Source organism: Ictalurus furcatus, chromosome 16 (assembly GCF_023375685.1).
Source record: "Ictalurus furcatus strain D&B chromosome 16, Billie_1.0, whole genome shotgun sequence".
NCBI classification, from domain to species: domain Eukaryota; kingdom Metazoa; phylum Chordata; class Actinopteri; order Siluriformes; family Ictaluridae; genus Ictalurus; species Ictalurus furcatus.
In genome coordinates, this window is record NC_071270.1 from 25,904,927 (window position 1) to 25,921,879 (window position 16,953).

Consider the following 16,953-nt stretch of genomic DNA (forward strand, 5'->3'; position numbering starts at 1 on the left):
TTGCTAGTATTGCTAGCACAGACGCTAAATATCGGCTGGCAGAAAGAAATTTAGCGATTTAGTTTACGATATGGTTTGTTTTTAAATCATTTCTAATCACTGCGACTTTATTTCTTGCTTTTAGTCGCGAGCTTGAACAGTACGGTAAGTAAATAACGATTTCTTTCGAGGAAAACGCGACGCTAACCTAGCTAGCGTTAGCGAGCTAACGGGCTTAGTATGGAAAAATAAAGATCCTACCGAAGTATAACGTTATCTATCGGTTGTTTGTTAAATGTTACTGAACTCTTTATCGTCGGATATTTAAGTGCTTGTTGGGTTGAAAGCACGAAATGTTCGCGGTTGGCGATTCTAGTTAGTTAGTTAGTTAGCTAGCTTAGCTGTTGTGTTGTATAATATTACGTGTAAGGTTTGTGTTGTATTACAGTTAAGGTTGTCATGGTAGCTTCGGCAAGCGTTTAGTGCAACAATGAAAGATGAAGTTAAAATGTGTTTAAAACTGGAATTATAATTCATTTAGTCTAAATGTTTAGTGTGAAGCACAAGAGCATTATTTAGTTAGTCGTGAGTGTTATTCTCATTACGTAATAATAATAATAAGGAAAAGAATAAAAAGAAGACGAAGGGGAAAAAAAACATTATGGTTTAAATCTTATTTCTAAAAGTTTTTGGGCTTATTAATGAGAAAATGAATAAGGAGAGAGAGAGAGAGAGAGAGAGAGTTTTATTTGGGGTTGGGATCTACCAAACGTCTAGGCTACTGGTGCCTGAAATAATGGATCTGACCCAGTGATTTGATTTAGATCTAGTATCTAAAATGGAAAGAAGTAGGACTGGAGCATTCTTACTTTGGATAAAAGAGATGTATGTTCACTTTTTCATACATTATATCCGTCTAAAATATGTTTGTAAAGAGATGACACAAGGATGAGGAAACACTGAGGTGAATAGATCGGCATGTCAGCTTGTAGAGGATTATCCCAGAGCCCTACTGAATCCTGGATTCTGATTGGTCCGAAGGTGTCCATTCATTTTCTCTAACAGCAGCTCTGAGAGCAATGAGTAATGAGTCTTTATTGGTCACATATGCACAGTGAAATTCTTTTCTTCGCATACCCCAGCATGTTAGGAGGTTGGGGTCAGAGCGCAGGGTCAGCTATGATACAGCGTCCCTGGAGCAGAGAGGGTTAAGGGCCTTGCTTAAGGGCCCAACAGTGGCAGCTTGGCAGTGCTGAACCCCCAACCTTCCGGTCAGTAACCCAGAGCTAAACCGCCAAGCCACCACTGCCCCGATGCAGGTTTATATTAATACGTTATCGTTTCTATAGTAACGGATCATTCACAGGGATTTTCATGGCGGCAGACACTCGGCTTAAAAGTAAGGACGCGTTGGTTTAACGTTTACGGAAGGAGTCGCCAGTGTCTGTGAGAACAGGAAGTAACTGGTTTGGATGCTCCACAACTTTAAATGTAGCTGTAAACGGATAAAAAAAATTTTGAAGTATAATGCCATTGTGTAATAAATATGGTGTAATAAAACACACCATGTTGTGCTGTTATTATAGGGTATTATAATAATCAACGTTGTCATGATAACAGTACGTCGGCTACATCGTAGGACCTCGTCGTTGATTATTTTACTGTTACAGCACAGCACGCAGTGTTTTACTCATCAGGTAATGTGTACCTCCTCTGTCTGTATTTGAGGAGTCCAATGCAGTCGGCTACGGAGACTGTGGAGAACGCCTCCATCCTTTCGAGCGGCTCGTCGCAGGAAGGCCACCGCCTGTGGATCGGCAACATCGACGCTAAAATCACAGAGTGAGTACCCGGAGGCCACGATACGGTCTTGACCTGTTCGGATGATGGATTAGACGTGCGTGTGTGAGGCTGGAGAATGTGCAGATGACCACAGGGGCGTGTGAGAAAAGAGCCGTGGAGACCTGCTTGTTCGCTCGGCCGTCCTCTCTTACTCACCTGGCATGTTTACTCTGTCAACCTGCAGAGAGAGAGCGAGAGAGAGAGAAAGAGAAAGAGCTGCTGGAAAATGTACAGCTCACTCAGGCTGGTGTCTAGACAGGCGTTTCCTTCCCCCTCCGTCCCCTCCATCTGCTGTTTCTCTTAAATAACCTGCTGGATTGAAAACAGCCTGGGTGCCCATGGGCTGGTGTTCGGGGAAGATTAATTAGTTCACATGCCGGCACTGTTTGTTGTATCAGGGTCCACTTCACAGTGAAAAGCCAGCGGTGTGACGTCAGCGCTCGGTTTTTTGGGCTTTTTTTTTCCCTTCCCCGAAGTTTCCAAATCTTGTAGCTCATGTGTCTGTGTCTGTGCGTCAGGATGACCGATCGAGTCCAAGAGAAGATGCGGTGCTAATCCTGCGAAAGTAAACCAAGCCACAGAAAAGCTATCAGGATACAGGAGAGAGTGTTCGCTAATGCACTGACGTGACCTGTAAATAAATATTACATCTGCACAACGTGTTTATTAGTGGTAGAGGAATCATTATGTGAATATTTTGCTGTAACGGTGTGGATTAGAAACAGAAGGAAGGAAAAGACAGTTGAATAAAAGATCAGTATACAGCCTGTGTGCAAGATCATGCATTAACATCCATATTGTTATTTTTTTCTTTTAATAACTATTAAAACTTTAACCGGAAGCAGTGATTTCATGGTAACTGGTTTAAAAAAAAAAAAATTCTAGACGTTAAATAAGAATAGTTTAGATTTTTCTTTTCTTGTATTGTTGTCAGTTTATTAGGAAACCTTTTATATCGTGTATAGTAAAAATCCATCTCCTCTTCTGTATGAAAGCTGTCATGTCATCGGGAAAGTTTAGAAAGACGAACAGAACAATATGTCAACTTTACAAAGTACTTTTTTTTTTTTTTTCCCCTCCCAAAACTTTCCGTTTCTTTTCCTACGCTAGTCTTGATTTCCTGCTTCTTTTTTTTTTTTTTTTTTTTTTAATGTTCTAACGAGTAGCTCTTATTAAACAGCGACACAAATATGATCAAATCCAGCAGGCGTTCGATAAATCATTTCATTTATTATTAAAAATATTCACTTTGTTGGTAAATGAGAGCTTTTAGCTGTACTCATGTTTGACACACGTGAATCGAAGAAGGCTTTGGCTGAACACGTGTCGTGATGACGTCATGTGACGCGTCTCGTCTCAAATCTGCGGTAATTTTGAAAAATTTTCTTGATCCATCTCTCTCTCTCTCTCTCTCTCTCTCTCTATATATATATATATATATATATATATATATATATATATATATAAAAAAGAGAGAGAGAGAGAGAGAGATAGATTTTATATAGAAAAGATAATCATTATACCTGGTCTCCTCCAATATGGGGGGTTGCGACATGATGGAGGAGGCAGGGGTCGGGATCTTTGGTTACAAAAGGTTGAGAACCTCTGCTGTAGAAGGTCAGCATCAGGGCAGTGTGACGAGCCACCCTGCTGAAACCACTCACACTTCACCACCTCTCTCTCTCTCTCTCTCTCTCTCTCTCTGTACTGCATCACATCATTGCTTGGCAGCTCACAGAAATTCACTGAGGGAGAAACTAAAAAAGAAAACCGGCGAGACAGACTTTCCACGAGAGCTTTAACACTTTCTGTGTTTGCACTTGAACTTGAGATTTATTTAAGCGTGAGGTTGTGACATCGCTGACCTGAGGATGCAGTGGAGTGTGAGAAAGCCCATGAGCTCCTTCATTATCGCTACTGCTTTTCCTCCAGGATTTTTTTTTAACCGTCTCTGGCAGTTTACTAACGAACGGCGCAAAAATAAGTCGCACGATAATAAGAATAAGTCGAAATTTCTTAAGTCGGATCCTATCACAGCAGGAAGATTAGCTAAGCTAGCGTTAGTGTTATGGAGCATAATGTAGCTCCTATTTAGATGAGAAGTGCTGATTCTTCCTCAAGCTGGTGATTTATTGTTGGTTTTTTGTTATGTTTCAAACCTCCTGTGCTGTTTGTGTGTTTATTTTATTTATTTGTTTGTTTGTTTATTATTTGGCCAGCCACCCCAATCATTTGTAATGGGGCGAACAAATGTGAAAACAATGCAAACTAGAAGCATTTTCCCTCGCACTAGAGTCCACTTAATAATCAGTTGAGCTTTCAGAGTGGAGCGTCATTGGGTTGTTGTCGTCATGGCGATAAAATGGTTCCACTTTTTAAAAAACTTAAATTAAAAAAAAGTCCCTTAGCCGTCAACCAATCCATTCTTGCTTTCACCCGAACCGAACCAGTTTTGGCTTTGGAAATATTTCCAACAATTCCGGATTAATCAAATCCTCCAAAATAAACACCTCACCAGTGGGAAAGTTCTTTCAAATATACGCAACGTTTCATAATTATCACGAGGTTTAACGATTTGAACCGACGCAGCCATTCTAAATCAGTTATTGCAAATTAAAATTGACATGTAACTGGTGTGTGTGGGGAAAAATAATTCCTAAGTAGAAGTGGTGCGTAAACGGTTTAACGTGCTAGTAAGGCGATTTGGAATAGTCCTTTTGTACTTCATCATCACGAATTCACTACTGATTCCATCGTGTCGTGTGGAAGCCTGAGGTGTACTCCCTGTCCGTGGTGTTTACACTCCCCGTCCTCTATAACGTAGACAGATAAAGTGTACACAAATCCGGTTCCAATGAGACGAGGGGAGGAGAAAGGGACCTCCTGCCATGTGCTCAGCTCATCAGAACACGCAGATGTATATCTGTATAATACGCCTGTTGTTTAACTGGAAAACACTGCCGTGTTGTTTTCTGATTTTTTTTTTTCCGTTTACATCTTCCTGCCTTTCACGCACTCAGATCCCCGAAACCTCAGTATGAGAGGTGGGTGGAGAAGAAAAGAAACAGTGCTCTCGTTTCATTGGCTCACACCGATCTCTCTCTCTCTCTCTCTCTCTCTCTCTCTCTCTCGGCTCTGATTTCTACAGTCAGAGAACAAGTTCTGAATCCAGAACCCACTTCTTTTTCCTCCCAGCCACTCCGTTTTATTGCCCCCCGGAGAGGTGCATTGTGGTTGTCCCCCGTGCATCACGTCTCGGTCCGTTTCTCAATCAGGAAGATCTGGTGGCCAGGGCCGAGTGGGTGGAGTCTGGGAAAGTGCGAAATGCTCAGCAGGGATAAAGCTCCTGGGAGAGAAGGGGAAGACATTAAGACAGCGGCCAGGACCCCGATTCTGGCCCAGGATTAAAAATAACCCCACAACAATAACGCAGACCCCGAGTCGGGTCCGCAGCTCGGCCCGAGAACCGCCGTTCCCAGACCGCTCCGATTGTTTACGCAGAAATACCCCGGCTACAAGTGACGTGGTGTTAGTGCAGCGTCCGTAATAACATAGCACAAACTCTTCACTTTTCTGAAGTGTTCAGGTGTACATGGCAGTACACTCGATTGGTCCAGTAAAGAAAAATAATGCCAGTTAATTATTTAATAATACGGGCACATGACGTGCAAATGAGAAAATGAAACGGTCACCTTGTTCCACGTTGTAGATGTGGAGCTTTGTCGATTTCCCCTTTTACCTTTATTTAATTATTATATTTATTTTTATATTTTGATTTTGCATTTTTTTTTTAAACTTTAAGTATGCGCCCTTAAAAAAAAGTTGAGGGCTCCAAGTAAAACCTTTTTTTTTTCCTTTTTTTTTTCTTTTTCTTTTTTGCAGAGCCCTTAATGACCCACCTGATGAACCCTTAAAGAACATTTTTTTTTATAAGGAGTGTTTGTACTAACTGGGAAATTATTGCTCTTTTTTTTCCTTCCTAATATCTAGAACCTGTCAGCTCTTGGTACTTGGTGTGCTCTTATTTAAAAAAAAAAAAAAAAAAAGAGGGTTTTTTGTAGGATTGAGGGTTGTTAACCTCCTAAAAGGGATCTGAAAAGGGTTTCTGGTGATCGGGAATGAGTTGTATCTGTTTTAGGGTTCTACATGGAACCTTTAAGAATAAGAAAGACCCACAAATAAATATTTTCATAAAAAAATCAAGTTCATTATTTTTGTCTTTCACAAATAGAACAACCAAAGTATAACAAGCGTGTAGATTTTTGACCCGCGGGCTTTATTTAATTCTTTACTTCTTCGTGTAGTTGATGTTTAATTTTCCAGAGTGGTGTACGTTTAATGTTGTTGGATATTTTTTGGCATGGTCACAACTCGCAGGCGGTGTAGTTCTTTATAGGCGTAGAGCGCCGTACAGACGTACGCAGGCGAATGCCGCTCTCGCGTGTTGTTCTATTCTTTCTTGGCGGCATGTGAGGAAAGTCACACATCCTCGGGTGGTGTACAGCTCACAGCCCGGGCATGGAGAAGCCATTCCTGGTGTTAATGGCTTTAAGGATTGTTGAAGCGAGCGTAATCTATTGCCCTCGTTCAAGGCGGAACCGGAAACCGAGGGCGGGACTTCGGTATTTTTTCTTTTCCCTGATTGGCTCTCGGCGTGTCGGTCAGCGTCTTTGGGGGTATGGGGGGTTGGGTCTGCGCACAGTCGTAGATGTTTGTTCTGAATTGAGCTCTGGAGGGAATTCAGACTTCCTCGTTTTGATATTTTCATTGTCCTCTTGCTGTATCCTCTGTATTGTGTGAATAACAGATTTACGGCAGCTAAAAAGGTGTAAAGTGACCTGTCATTCTAATCAAGCCCATCTGCGGCGGGAGTGTGATGTCATACCACGGATACGTGTCGGGGTTTTATTGCTCTTTTCACATGCAAGCGCTCGCAAATACGTAAACAGAACCTCTTACGGGGTGTAACGGGTTAACACAAACACTCGTTGGTTGCGTATACGGTTTGCGTGGAATTCTGGATTCTGATTGGTCAGAAGGTGTTGATTCATTTTCCAGAACAGCAGCTCTGACGGTTTATGTTAATGCGCTCGTTTTGAGACGTCATCGTTTCTATGGTGACGGCTCGTTCGCTCAAGTTTTCCGTAAGAAGAAATGTTTGTTTAACATTTATGGAAGGAGTCTCCAGTGTCAGTGCTTAGTAACAGACAGAGGTAAAGCTGTACTTTCGGGGTTTCTCTGTAAACCTTCTTCTTCTACTACTTCAACAGGAACTGACTTGTTTTACAAACGTGACTATATAAAAAGTACGATGTGTCATTCTTTAATAAGTAAAAACTGTAATCGTAGGCATGTTGCTGTCGTATAAGAGGAATAAAACACTTCAGGACGCGCTGTTATAGGAAAATAATCAACTCCCGGGCGGTACCAGTATCTCCGCTTCATCACTCCACCCTGTGGTTGCTGATTTTACTGTAACTGCATGGCACACGGAGCGTTTTATTCCACACCTTGGCCGTGGATTTCCTGGTGGATTTTTATTTATTTATTTATTTATTTATTTTACTGCTTTGCAGGTATCACCTGGTGAAGCTCCTGGAGAAATTCGGACAGGTGGAGCAGTTTGATTTCCTGTTCCACAAGTCCGGACCGCTGGAGGGTCAGCCGAGAGGATACTGCTTCGTCAACTTCCACACCAAAGAGGTTCCTCTCACATGTCTGATTCAGAAGTGTCCATGTTTGATGCTACTTCTGGTATTAACCTGTATGATTTAATTAATTATATAAGAGCTATAACACTTGTAAAGGATTAAGTTTGCCTGTCGACCACAGTACGTGCACAGTATGCGTTTGATTTTTGTTGGATTATCGTTACAGTGATTTATCGGTCGACCGGATTTGGTAGAAAACACCGATATCGCTGATCATTAGCAGTAAAGAAACGATATTCATATTCTAAACGTGGGTTCTTTCATTTGTCTAGCAGTTGTGATTCCCATGAGTGGTGTAAGCTGGAGAAGCATTTAAACGCTTTATACACACACACACACACATGCACACACGCTCGACAAGCATCTTGGGGGCCCCAGTGATCTATCACCACCACTATTGCTGCTTTGTGTTGTTACTGAGCAGGCGCTGAGGGAAATCTTCAAACGGTCCTCGGTTTTTAGTTCTGATGTGTGTTGAACGATTCCTGATGAAATCGAGATCACGATATGATCCTGACCCTTTTAATACTGAAATTGATTCATGTGTATTGTCCTTAAATACACATTCAATAAATAAATAAATAAAGTAAAGAGTTTTTATTTACACAAATCATGGTCAGGGTTGAATTCTGTTCTCACTACAGTTAAATACAGAGTTCAGTCACACCTGAACGTGATGGCTGTGTGTTCACCTGCCCGAAACACACCGTGGTTTCATTTCAATGGATTTAATACTGTATATGTGAAAGGGCTCTTCAGAAAAGAAAAAGAGCGTCTTGGCAGTATGATGTCCTGGTAAATTCATTGTTGGAGTGTGTGTGTGTGTATGTGTCCCAGAAATGATATGTTAGGGAATGCTGTGTGGTTTTAGTTTCTTAACTGAGATTCTTCTCCATACTCAGGAGGCTGAACGGGCCATACAGTGTCTCAATGGAAAGCTGGCGTTGTCCAAGAAACTGGTGGTGCGTTGGGCCCACGCACAGGTAATGGTAAGTGTCTAAACCCAAATTCTGAGCCCGAACTCTAAGCAAAAACCCTGAGCTGGAACTCTAAACCCAAACTTTGGGCCTAAGATCTAAATCTAAACTCTAAACCCCAAACTATGAAAGCAACATGATCAGCTAAAGTTAGAAATGACCTCCATTTGATAACCAGGATCAGATATTGAATTTAATGGGATCCTGTAACAAACCTAGCCTGAAATATCAGAATTTCTGCTGTGTAGAAGCATAAAGTAGGGTGAAGTAGGTTACACAATAACAACAGTAACCGTGTTACTTAAAGTCAACAACAAACAGTGAGCTATTCAGCAAAGCAAATGCTGGGAGTTGCTCTTGTATCATCTGAGTGGAAATATTCCACATTTTCGGAAATTGGAATGGACAGTGTTTACAAAGTTTATAAAGAGACCTGATTGTAGTTTTTGTTTGATTTTGTTTTATTTGTACTTTATTTATATTTACAGTGTAAATGTTTTTTTTTCTGAGAACTGAGTTTTAAAAAGTTGAGTTTTTATGTAAGCCATGTTTGTAGCTGGGAAAAAAAATGTTTCTGTATTTTTTTTTTTAAGTGCTTCTTTTTATAGCCTAGTAGTTTTTGTTGTTTTTTTTAAAGGAAATAAAATCACATGGGTGTCGACTCCTACTCGTTTCGGTATTCGTAGTAGAAGTGGTACCGTGCCGTCTGTAGTTAAGGTGAACGTTAGAACAGAAGCAGGACAGAATTCCGGGTTGGAATTTTCCGGCAGCGGCTCGGTGAGACAGAAGCAGTGTTGAGGGCAGCTGAAGGACTCGTTCAGAGAAGCTGGTCTTTAACAATAGGCAGCTGCCTCTGAGAAAGAGGAAATCCTGTATGGTCGAGAATGACGCCCCCCCCCCCTTCACCCTGTCCCGGTCGCTCCCTCAGAGGGGAACGGGACACCAGGCTGGGGTCAAGGTCAAGGAGCAGAGCTGTTGACAACAACAATAACAAGAAGCAGGAGCTGATCGGATCTGAAATTATTGATACTTCATTCATAACAACATGATTAAAACGCTGAACGTGCTGATGTGACTCCTTGACCTTTTGTTGTCATGGAAACATTGACGCCAGTCCCCTCTCTCTGCATTTGCGTGCCTTTTAGATCGGATTATAAATAACGGATTGTAAATAATACGGCTTGTATTTGATTTTGAGATGCATGTAAACGGTTTCTTCAGAATCTGCCATCACAATTTAAATTTCACCGTGGGGCGGCCATCTTGGAAAGCCAAATCGCGCTTTTTTGTTTGTTTGTTTGTTTGTTTGTTTTTTTTAAAGCACAGCATTCAGTGAAAGCTCATAATTCCGACTTTCCAACCGCTGACTAGGGGGATAAAACAAAGAAAACACTTCATCAACTTGGAGTTCCTGTTTTGTGGAAGTTGGAAATGTTTAATCCCAAGTTCATCGTCATGACAAAATGGCCGCTCACCCCGTCAACAGTGAATAAAATACGACTTCACGGCTTCAAATTTCACAGTTTACCGACACGTTAGTTGGTTCATTCTATAACTCTGGTCGATCGCCATTTTGAGAGAGATTGAAATAAATCCGAAACTTCTGATGGTTGATGTTCGCTGCCTCGCCTGTAGCAGGAAATGCACGTGCTTTCATGGACGCGTCCATTTTGTTTCTTGTTTTGAAGCTTAAACGCGGCAAGCTTGAAAATGTAAAGTCTGTGTTTCTAACTTCTGAGGATAATAAGCAGATTGGGATTGTTCTGTCCTGAGACCACGCCCCCTAGAGTTTGAAGCTGGAACTGAACCAGGATTCTTAGCTTGTGTTACTTGTTAGCGTTGTAGCTCCAGAAACGAAATACGCAAACTTGGGAAATCAAACCAGCTACATCCGGTGTAATAAGTACATCGTGTACGGTTAATTTTCCGACAGTTCCTTTAAAGTGTATTTTTTTTGTCTTTAACGATCGGCATCAGTCTCGAGCGTTTCCATAGACATGTCATCGGCTTTTTTTTCCCCCTCCTTCTTCTTCCTTTATTTTTTTGAGCTGAAAGCACCTCGTTAGAACTACATGTGGAGTGATGTTACAGGACAATGTACAGCGCCATATTGAAGCCATCAGAGATGTGCTGTTTAGTTTGGATAATTATTTACACATGGTATGGGCACGGGATTCTTTGTCAGTCTCGTAGGTTTGATGAGTCGCTACAGGAAACCAGCTGCTTTGGCGTAAATAGCTATAAGGGAGCATTTTTATCTCGGGTTGAATTGAAGAATCCAGTGACTATTGTTTCAGTTCGGTTCAATTCAGTTTTATTCGTATAGCGCTTTTTACAACGGGCATCGTCTCAAAGCAGCTTCACGGAAATCCGTAAACACAGGGTGCGGATTTTAAATCTGTTTGATCAATCCAAATAATTAACGTCTCAAAGAGTCAGTCTTGTTTAGACCCGAGTGGCTCGGTGAGTCCCGGGATAATGCTTTCACGCTAAAACCACCGCTTTTACAAAGCCGCAGTAATAAATCAGTCCGTAATGTTCGATTTTTCACGGTATTAGAATTTAAAATGGTCATTTTAACTCAAAAAAATGATCTATACAGGATGTTTTGGTAAAAATACGCATTTTTAATGCCAAAGTGGCTTGATTTAATTATTCGACTATACATAAATATGCAAAAATTATGCAAAAATATTCACAGATGAATATGAGGAGATTTTAGTTTCAGTTTCAATTTGTCTGGGTATCCCAACCCCGTCCCCCTCCACACACACACACACACACACACGTTACCATGGCAACCAGCGGCTACTCAACACGGATATTAGCTACATCAGCTGACTAACCTAAACCTAGCACGCTTGTTCGGGGGGGGGGAGTGAATTTAGCAAGAACGTGTTACCTAAATAGTCAACTCCTAATGATGTGTAATCAGAATCAGCATCTCAGAGGAGTTAATGATTTTAAAAGCACGTGTGATGTTCGGAGTTCTTAATGCTGTGTGAAAATTTGCCGTTTGTGTTTAGTGTTTCTGATAATTGTGCCTCTTGTTCCTGTTCTCCGCAGGTTCTCTCCTCACTAACGGGAATAAGGAACGAACACACAGACCCGGACCCGGACCCGTCATGGCGTCTCTACTCTGTCTGGCTAGTCTTTTAGTAAAGTTGTGTAAACGTTTTCAGATGAACTGAATATTTTACAAAAGTTATCCAGGTTTACGTCCTACTCAAATGGCTGTATATTACCAAGCACATTCACGATATGGTTGTTTAACGTTTAGCCACGCCCACAAACCCCCATAAACGGCAAAGGGAGCGGAAGATGGCGGCTAAACAGTGAACGAGCGCCTCCTGAAGTGTAGCGTTAAATCTTCCGATAACGCAGCTCAGCTACCATAGACACACTAACTCCACCCGACACTTTTTATAGGGTACCAATACTTTCGAAGGATGTTCGACAAGAACGAGTCGTTAATACGAAACGACTCGGTTTCACATGACTTTCATTAAACTGATTCAATAACGTGAAAAAAATTTCCATCTGTGTATCCAGAGCTTCGTGATGTGAGATTTGCAACCGTGGTGTCTTAATAGGATCTTCTGTGTGTGTGTGTGTGTGTGTGTGTGTGTGTGTGTGTGTGTGTGTGTGTGTGTGTCAGAGGTTTGAGCCCTACAGAGGAGATAAGAACCTGCCTGCTAGCTTGGAGCCGTCGTGCAGCGAAGCAGAAGAGCAGCCGACCTCGCTGAGGTTTGTGATATTGTACTCGACTTTTCCTTCTTCTCCTCCTTTTCCTCCTTTTTTTTTCTCTCTCTCCGTGATGGAGGTATTTTTTTGTTTTTCCCCCTCTCCTCCTCTCCCCCTCTCCCGCTGCTCAGCTTTCTCTCACCGCTTCACAAAAAAACATTCCAGCAGAGTAGAAACGCCCGCAGTGTATTCTAACTCTTATGTCATTAGTGCTGTATCGCCGACCGCCGTGATTTCCTCAAGCCGTGTGTGTGTGTGTGAGTGAGTGAGAGACGCGCGCGCAGTGGCATAAACCATTGAAGAAGAATAATGTGTAGTTGTTAAAGCTGCATTATCACTACATATGTGCTATATTATAGAACTGTTTATTTGCATAATTTTATATTCACACATTGAAATCTGTATTTATTTTATAATTAAGTATCGAGTTGTTTTTGTTTGTTTTGTTGTGCACCTTTCTAACACCCTCTCTAAAGAAAGGAGTAAATAAATGTGTCTAAATAAAAAGACACCCACGGTCACTTTAGAAAGTGATATAACACCAAGTAACACAAATAAACAAACAAACAAAGATCTAGATGAACATTGACAAACAGGTAAGTTTTATTTGTGTGTTTGTGTGTTTGTTTATTCAATTATTTGTTTGTTTATTTTGTAACACCCAAAATTGCTTTTTTATTTATGCGACACAGTAATTAATAAATAAATAAACGAGCAAACAAATATGTAAATAAACAAATCCCGATTTTACAAAACTAAGTAATTTAAAATCATTTCTTTCTTTCTTTTTTTTTTCCCCGAGCCTTTCTAACACCCATGGTCTAAATACATTTGAAATACTTAGCTGTTTTGGATGTTTATGTATTTGTTTGTTTGTTTGTTTGTTTGTTGTGTTACTTCATGTTACACATTTGTAAGTATTAGAAAGGCTCCAAAGAAGAAGAAAAAATGCATTTAACAGCTGTTTGTTTGTTTGTTTGTTTGTTTGTTTGTTTGTTTATTTGGAGCCTTTCAGTACAACCCCAATTCCAAAACAGTTGGGACGCTGTGTAAAATGTAAATAAAAACAGAATGCAATGATTTGCAAATCTCGTAAACCCGTATGTTCTTCACAACAGAACACGGAAAACATATGGAATGTTTAAACTGAGTAACTGTACCGTTTTAAGAAAAAAAATAAGGACATTTTGAATTTGGCGTCTCAAAACAGTTGGGACGGGGGGCAGCAAAAGGCTGGAAAAGTAAGTGTTAGTAAAAAGAAAGAGCTGGAGGTTCATTGGGAACGGGTCAGTCAGATGATTGGGGATAAAGAGAGGATCTTAGAGAGGCGGAGTCTTTCAGAAGTAAAGATGGACAGAGTTTCACTGATCTGTGAAAAACTGCATCTACAATTTGTGGAACAATTTCAGAACAACGTTCCTCAACGTAAAATTGTGAAGACTATGAATATCTCATCATCTACAAAACATTATATCGTCAAAAGATTCTGAGAATCTGGAGAGAGGGGCGAGGGTGAAAATCAATACTGCATGCCCGTGATCTTCGGGCCCTCAGGAGCCACTGTATTAAAAACAGACATGATTCTGTAATGGAAATCACTGCATGGGCTCGGAAACACCTCCAGAACTCATCGTCTGTGAACACGGTTCACCGAGCCGTCCACAAACGCTGGTTAAAGCTCTATCAGGCACGGAAGAAGCCGTATGTGAACGTGATCCAGAAACGCCGCCGTCTTCTCTGGGACAAAGCTCATTTAAAATGGACCGAGGTGACGTGGGAAACTGTTCTGTGGTCAGACGAATCCAAATGTGAAATTCTTTTTGGAACCCATGAACACCATGTCCTCTAAACTAAAGAGGAGAGGGACTGTCCAGATTTTTATCAGCGCTCGGTTCAAAAGCCCGCGTCTCTGATGGTATGGGGGGCGTCAGTGCCTATGGAATGCGCAGCATGCACATCTGGAAAGGCGACATCATTGTTGACAGGTATATACAGGTTTTAGAGCAACATCCAGATTTCATCCTACCTTTACTTCTGAAAGACTCCGCCTTTCGAAGATCCTCTTTTTATCCCCAATCATCTGACTGACCTGTTCCCGATGAACCTCCAGCTGTTATGTTGCCCCCCCCCCCCCCCCCAGCCCAGCTTTTTTGAGATGTCGCTGCCATCAAATTCAAAATCTCCTTATTTTTTTTTCTCAAATCGGTACATTTCCTCAGTTTAAACCTACGATATTTTTATTTTCATTTCACACAGCGTCCCAACTTTTTTGGGATTGGCGTTGTGAATAAATAGCAAGGTTTAATAAGTTCAGTTTTAAAAATGTATATAATAATTAATTAGAAGATAATGACAGCAGTTATGTATGTGAATATAAAGTCTGCGTCCTTCCTTCCGACTACAAGTTTCGAATGAAAATGTTTAGATGTTTGTGTTTAGTGAAGAAAAAAAAAAAAAAAGTTTCAACTTGCGATTCTTAAACATTTGAATATTATTTATTTTTTTGTCCTTTCCATCACAAAAGTAGTGCAGTAGTGTGTTAACTCTGTCCGTGTGTGTGTGTGTCGCTCTGATTTACAGTGTCAGTGCGAAGATTAAAGCAATCGAAGCCAAGCTGCAGATGATGGAGGACAACGTGGACGAGGAATACTCGGGCCCGTCGCCGTACCTTTACAACAAACCTCCCGAGAAGAAGGACAAGAGATCTCAGCCTTATAACAAACAGTTCCGCAGGTTCAAGAGATGACCTCGTCCTCACACACACGCGCACACACACACACACACACGCACACGCAGGCACACGCAGGCACACTGAGGACTTCTGGTTAATAAAAACACACACTCTTTAATGCGCTGTTCTGTCAGGACCGGAGGAGGAGGAAGACCTTCGTGTGGAACACTTCTCTCTTTCCCAGTGGATGGTTTTTTTTGTTTGTTTTTTTTAATGAATATTTTAAGGTTTTGTACATTTTTTGTAACTTTTCAGTTTTTGACGATTTCCTTTCTCCTTCTCTAACTGAAACCTTTTACTCGTGCTTGAAACATCTTGCGTGTTGAGTTATGAACTCCATCGTAATCCTGCGTCGTGTCTGTTGTTTTATTTGGTTGTATTTTGAGAATATTGTAAGTCTGAAAGCACAGAACTGGACCTGAGCTCCAGGAGTCACTTCACTGTCGACTCAACCCCCCCCCGACTTCAATCACGTGATCTACACTGACGACGAGGAGCGACGTGACGCGACGTGACGTTCGGCTCACTGTTTTATATCCATTATGACGATAATGTCCGAGCACCGTTGGAATTGAGTTCGAGCTGTAGCTGTGATCTCATTGTTTTATTAATCTCAAGGAAAAACTTTTAAATAATAATTAGGTTTATGTTTTAACCCTGAACTAGGAATAGAAATGCTCGTCTTTTCACTTGTATTTCAGAGAAATTCGCCATCTGACCGCCGTCTAAACCTCTGTAATACATGGAACGTGTTAACTATTATTTTAATATTTTCATATAATGATTTCCTTTTTTTTTTTGTTTTTTTTTTTTGGTCCTGAAATAAAAATACCAATGATCGTCTTTTCAGTAATTTCAGAGAAATTATGGCTGTTTTTTTTTTTTTTTTAACTTATAAAAATATACACACACCTTTTATGGTGTGAAATTCAATTGTGTGTGTGTGTGTGTGTGTGTGTTGTTACGTCATAAAACTCAAAACCAGTTTATTCTTTTTTTTTTTTTTTTTATTTTGTATTTTTATAAAATGCAAATCCAGCCCACTGTATATGCAACACGTCTTTATTCAAGAAAGGGTGTGGCTAGAAGGCGTTCCCGATTTGCATATTCAAATCATCTGTCATTTTTCGTGTTTTAGCATGTAGGCGCTTCTGTGCTTAAATACTTCAGTAATGCTTTTGTAATTATTTTTTTCCTGAGACATGTCCAGTCATACACGTACACGATTCAATAAACTAGTCATGTTAAAAGCTGCTTTTACGTTCATTTAATGCGACTCCAATTTTCTCATGAGGTATATAGCCTCCATTTTGTGCCTCATAATGACGTAACTGTTATCATAAACAGTTTACTGTAACGTCCCCTCGGATTCTGAAGAGCTCAGGAGTGGCCCATCACGTGCATTTTTGTGAGTTTGATATTTAATACAAGTGAAATTATTATTATTATTATTATTATTATTATTGCTATTGTTCTTATTACTTCCTGTACATACCTAGAGAAAGACTTTAACATGACTCCATTAAAGTGTTTCAGTGAGTGATGCTTTAGGCTTTGGGAAATAAAGAGGAGAAGGAAAAGAAATGTTGATAGGTGAGTCCTTTCAGCTTCAGTCTAAAATTTATTCCTCCCTCTTTGTCTATTATTTCTACACACACACACACACACACACACACACACACACACACCTTCCGGTCCGGAATGCGTATATAAACATGTATCTTGTGTGTGTGTGTGTGTGTATTATATATACATATATATAATTTCCCTTTCCAAAGGAAACTGTGCTTACAATATGAGACAAAGAGATGTATATTATATTTTAGTTCTTCTAATGTTATGATCTAAATTTTGTTATAATTTTGTACTGTATGTGTGATTTTATAATAAGTTTAAAAGGTAATAGAGAAAAATAAAAGAGTAAATGGGGCGTATTTACTACAAATATAATGATTTCCTCATACTCGAC

The 16,953-nt window shown here is 40.5% G+C and overlaps 1 protein-coding gene across 11 annotated transcripts; it reads left to right on the forward strand.

Annotated features, from left to right (window-relative positions):
• Positions 1–7: 7 nt before the first annotated feature.
• On the forward strand, positions 8–15,837 carry LOC128620294 (probable RNA-binding protein 18). 11 transcript variants are annotated; one of them, XR_008388114.1, is made up of 7 exons: positions 8–144; positions 1,708–1,821; positions 7,398–7,575; positions 8,435–8,521; positions 11,576–11,939; positions 12,168–12,256; positions 14,834–14,851. XR_008388114.1 is itself a non-coding variant. In XM_053645162.1 (6 exons), the coding sequence occupies exons 2-6, from the start codon at positions 1,715–1,717 to the stop codon at positions 14,997–14,999; spliced, it is 621 nt and encodes a 206-aa protein (XP_053501137.1). In that variant the 5' UTR covers positions 8–144; positions 1,708–1,714; the 3' UTR covers positions 15,000–15,837. The 11 variants fall into 11 exon arrangements, 7 of the variants coding, with proteins under 7 accessions (XP_053501137.1, XP_053501140.1, XP_053501141.1 ...); XR_008388113.1 differs by lacking the exon at positions 14,834–14,851 and adding an exon at positions 12,464–12,513; XR_008388111.1 differs by having other exon boundaries at positions 11,576–12,256; positions 14,834–14,893.
• Positions 15,838–16,953: the final 1,116 nt, after the last annotated feature.

Excerpts from the sequence above, each read along its gene's own strand:
- LOC128620294 (XM_053645162.1), top strand. The coding sequence starts at position 1,715 with ATGCAGTCGGCTACGGAGACTGTGGAGAACGCCTCCATCCTTTCGAGC. Across the intron at positions 1,822-7,397 it reads ATCGACGCTAAAATCACAGA|GTATCACCTGGTGAAGCTCC; the intron begins GTGAGTACCCGG and ends ACTGCTTTGCAG. Across the intron at positions 7,576-8,434 it reads CATGTTTGATGCTACTTCTG|GAGGCTGAACGGGCCATACA; the intron begins GTATTAACCTGT and ends CTCCATACTCAG.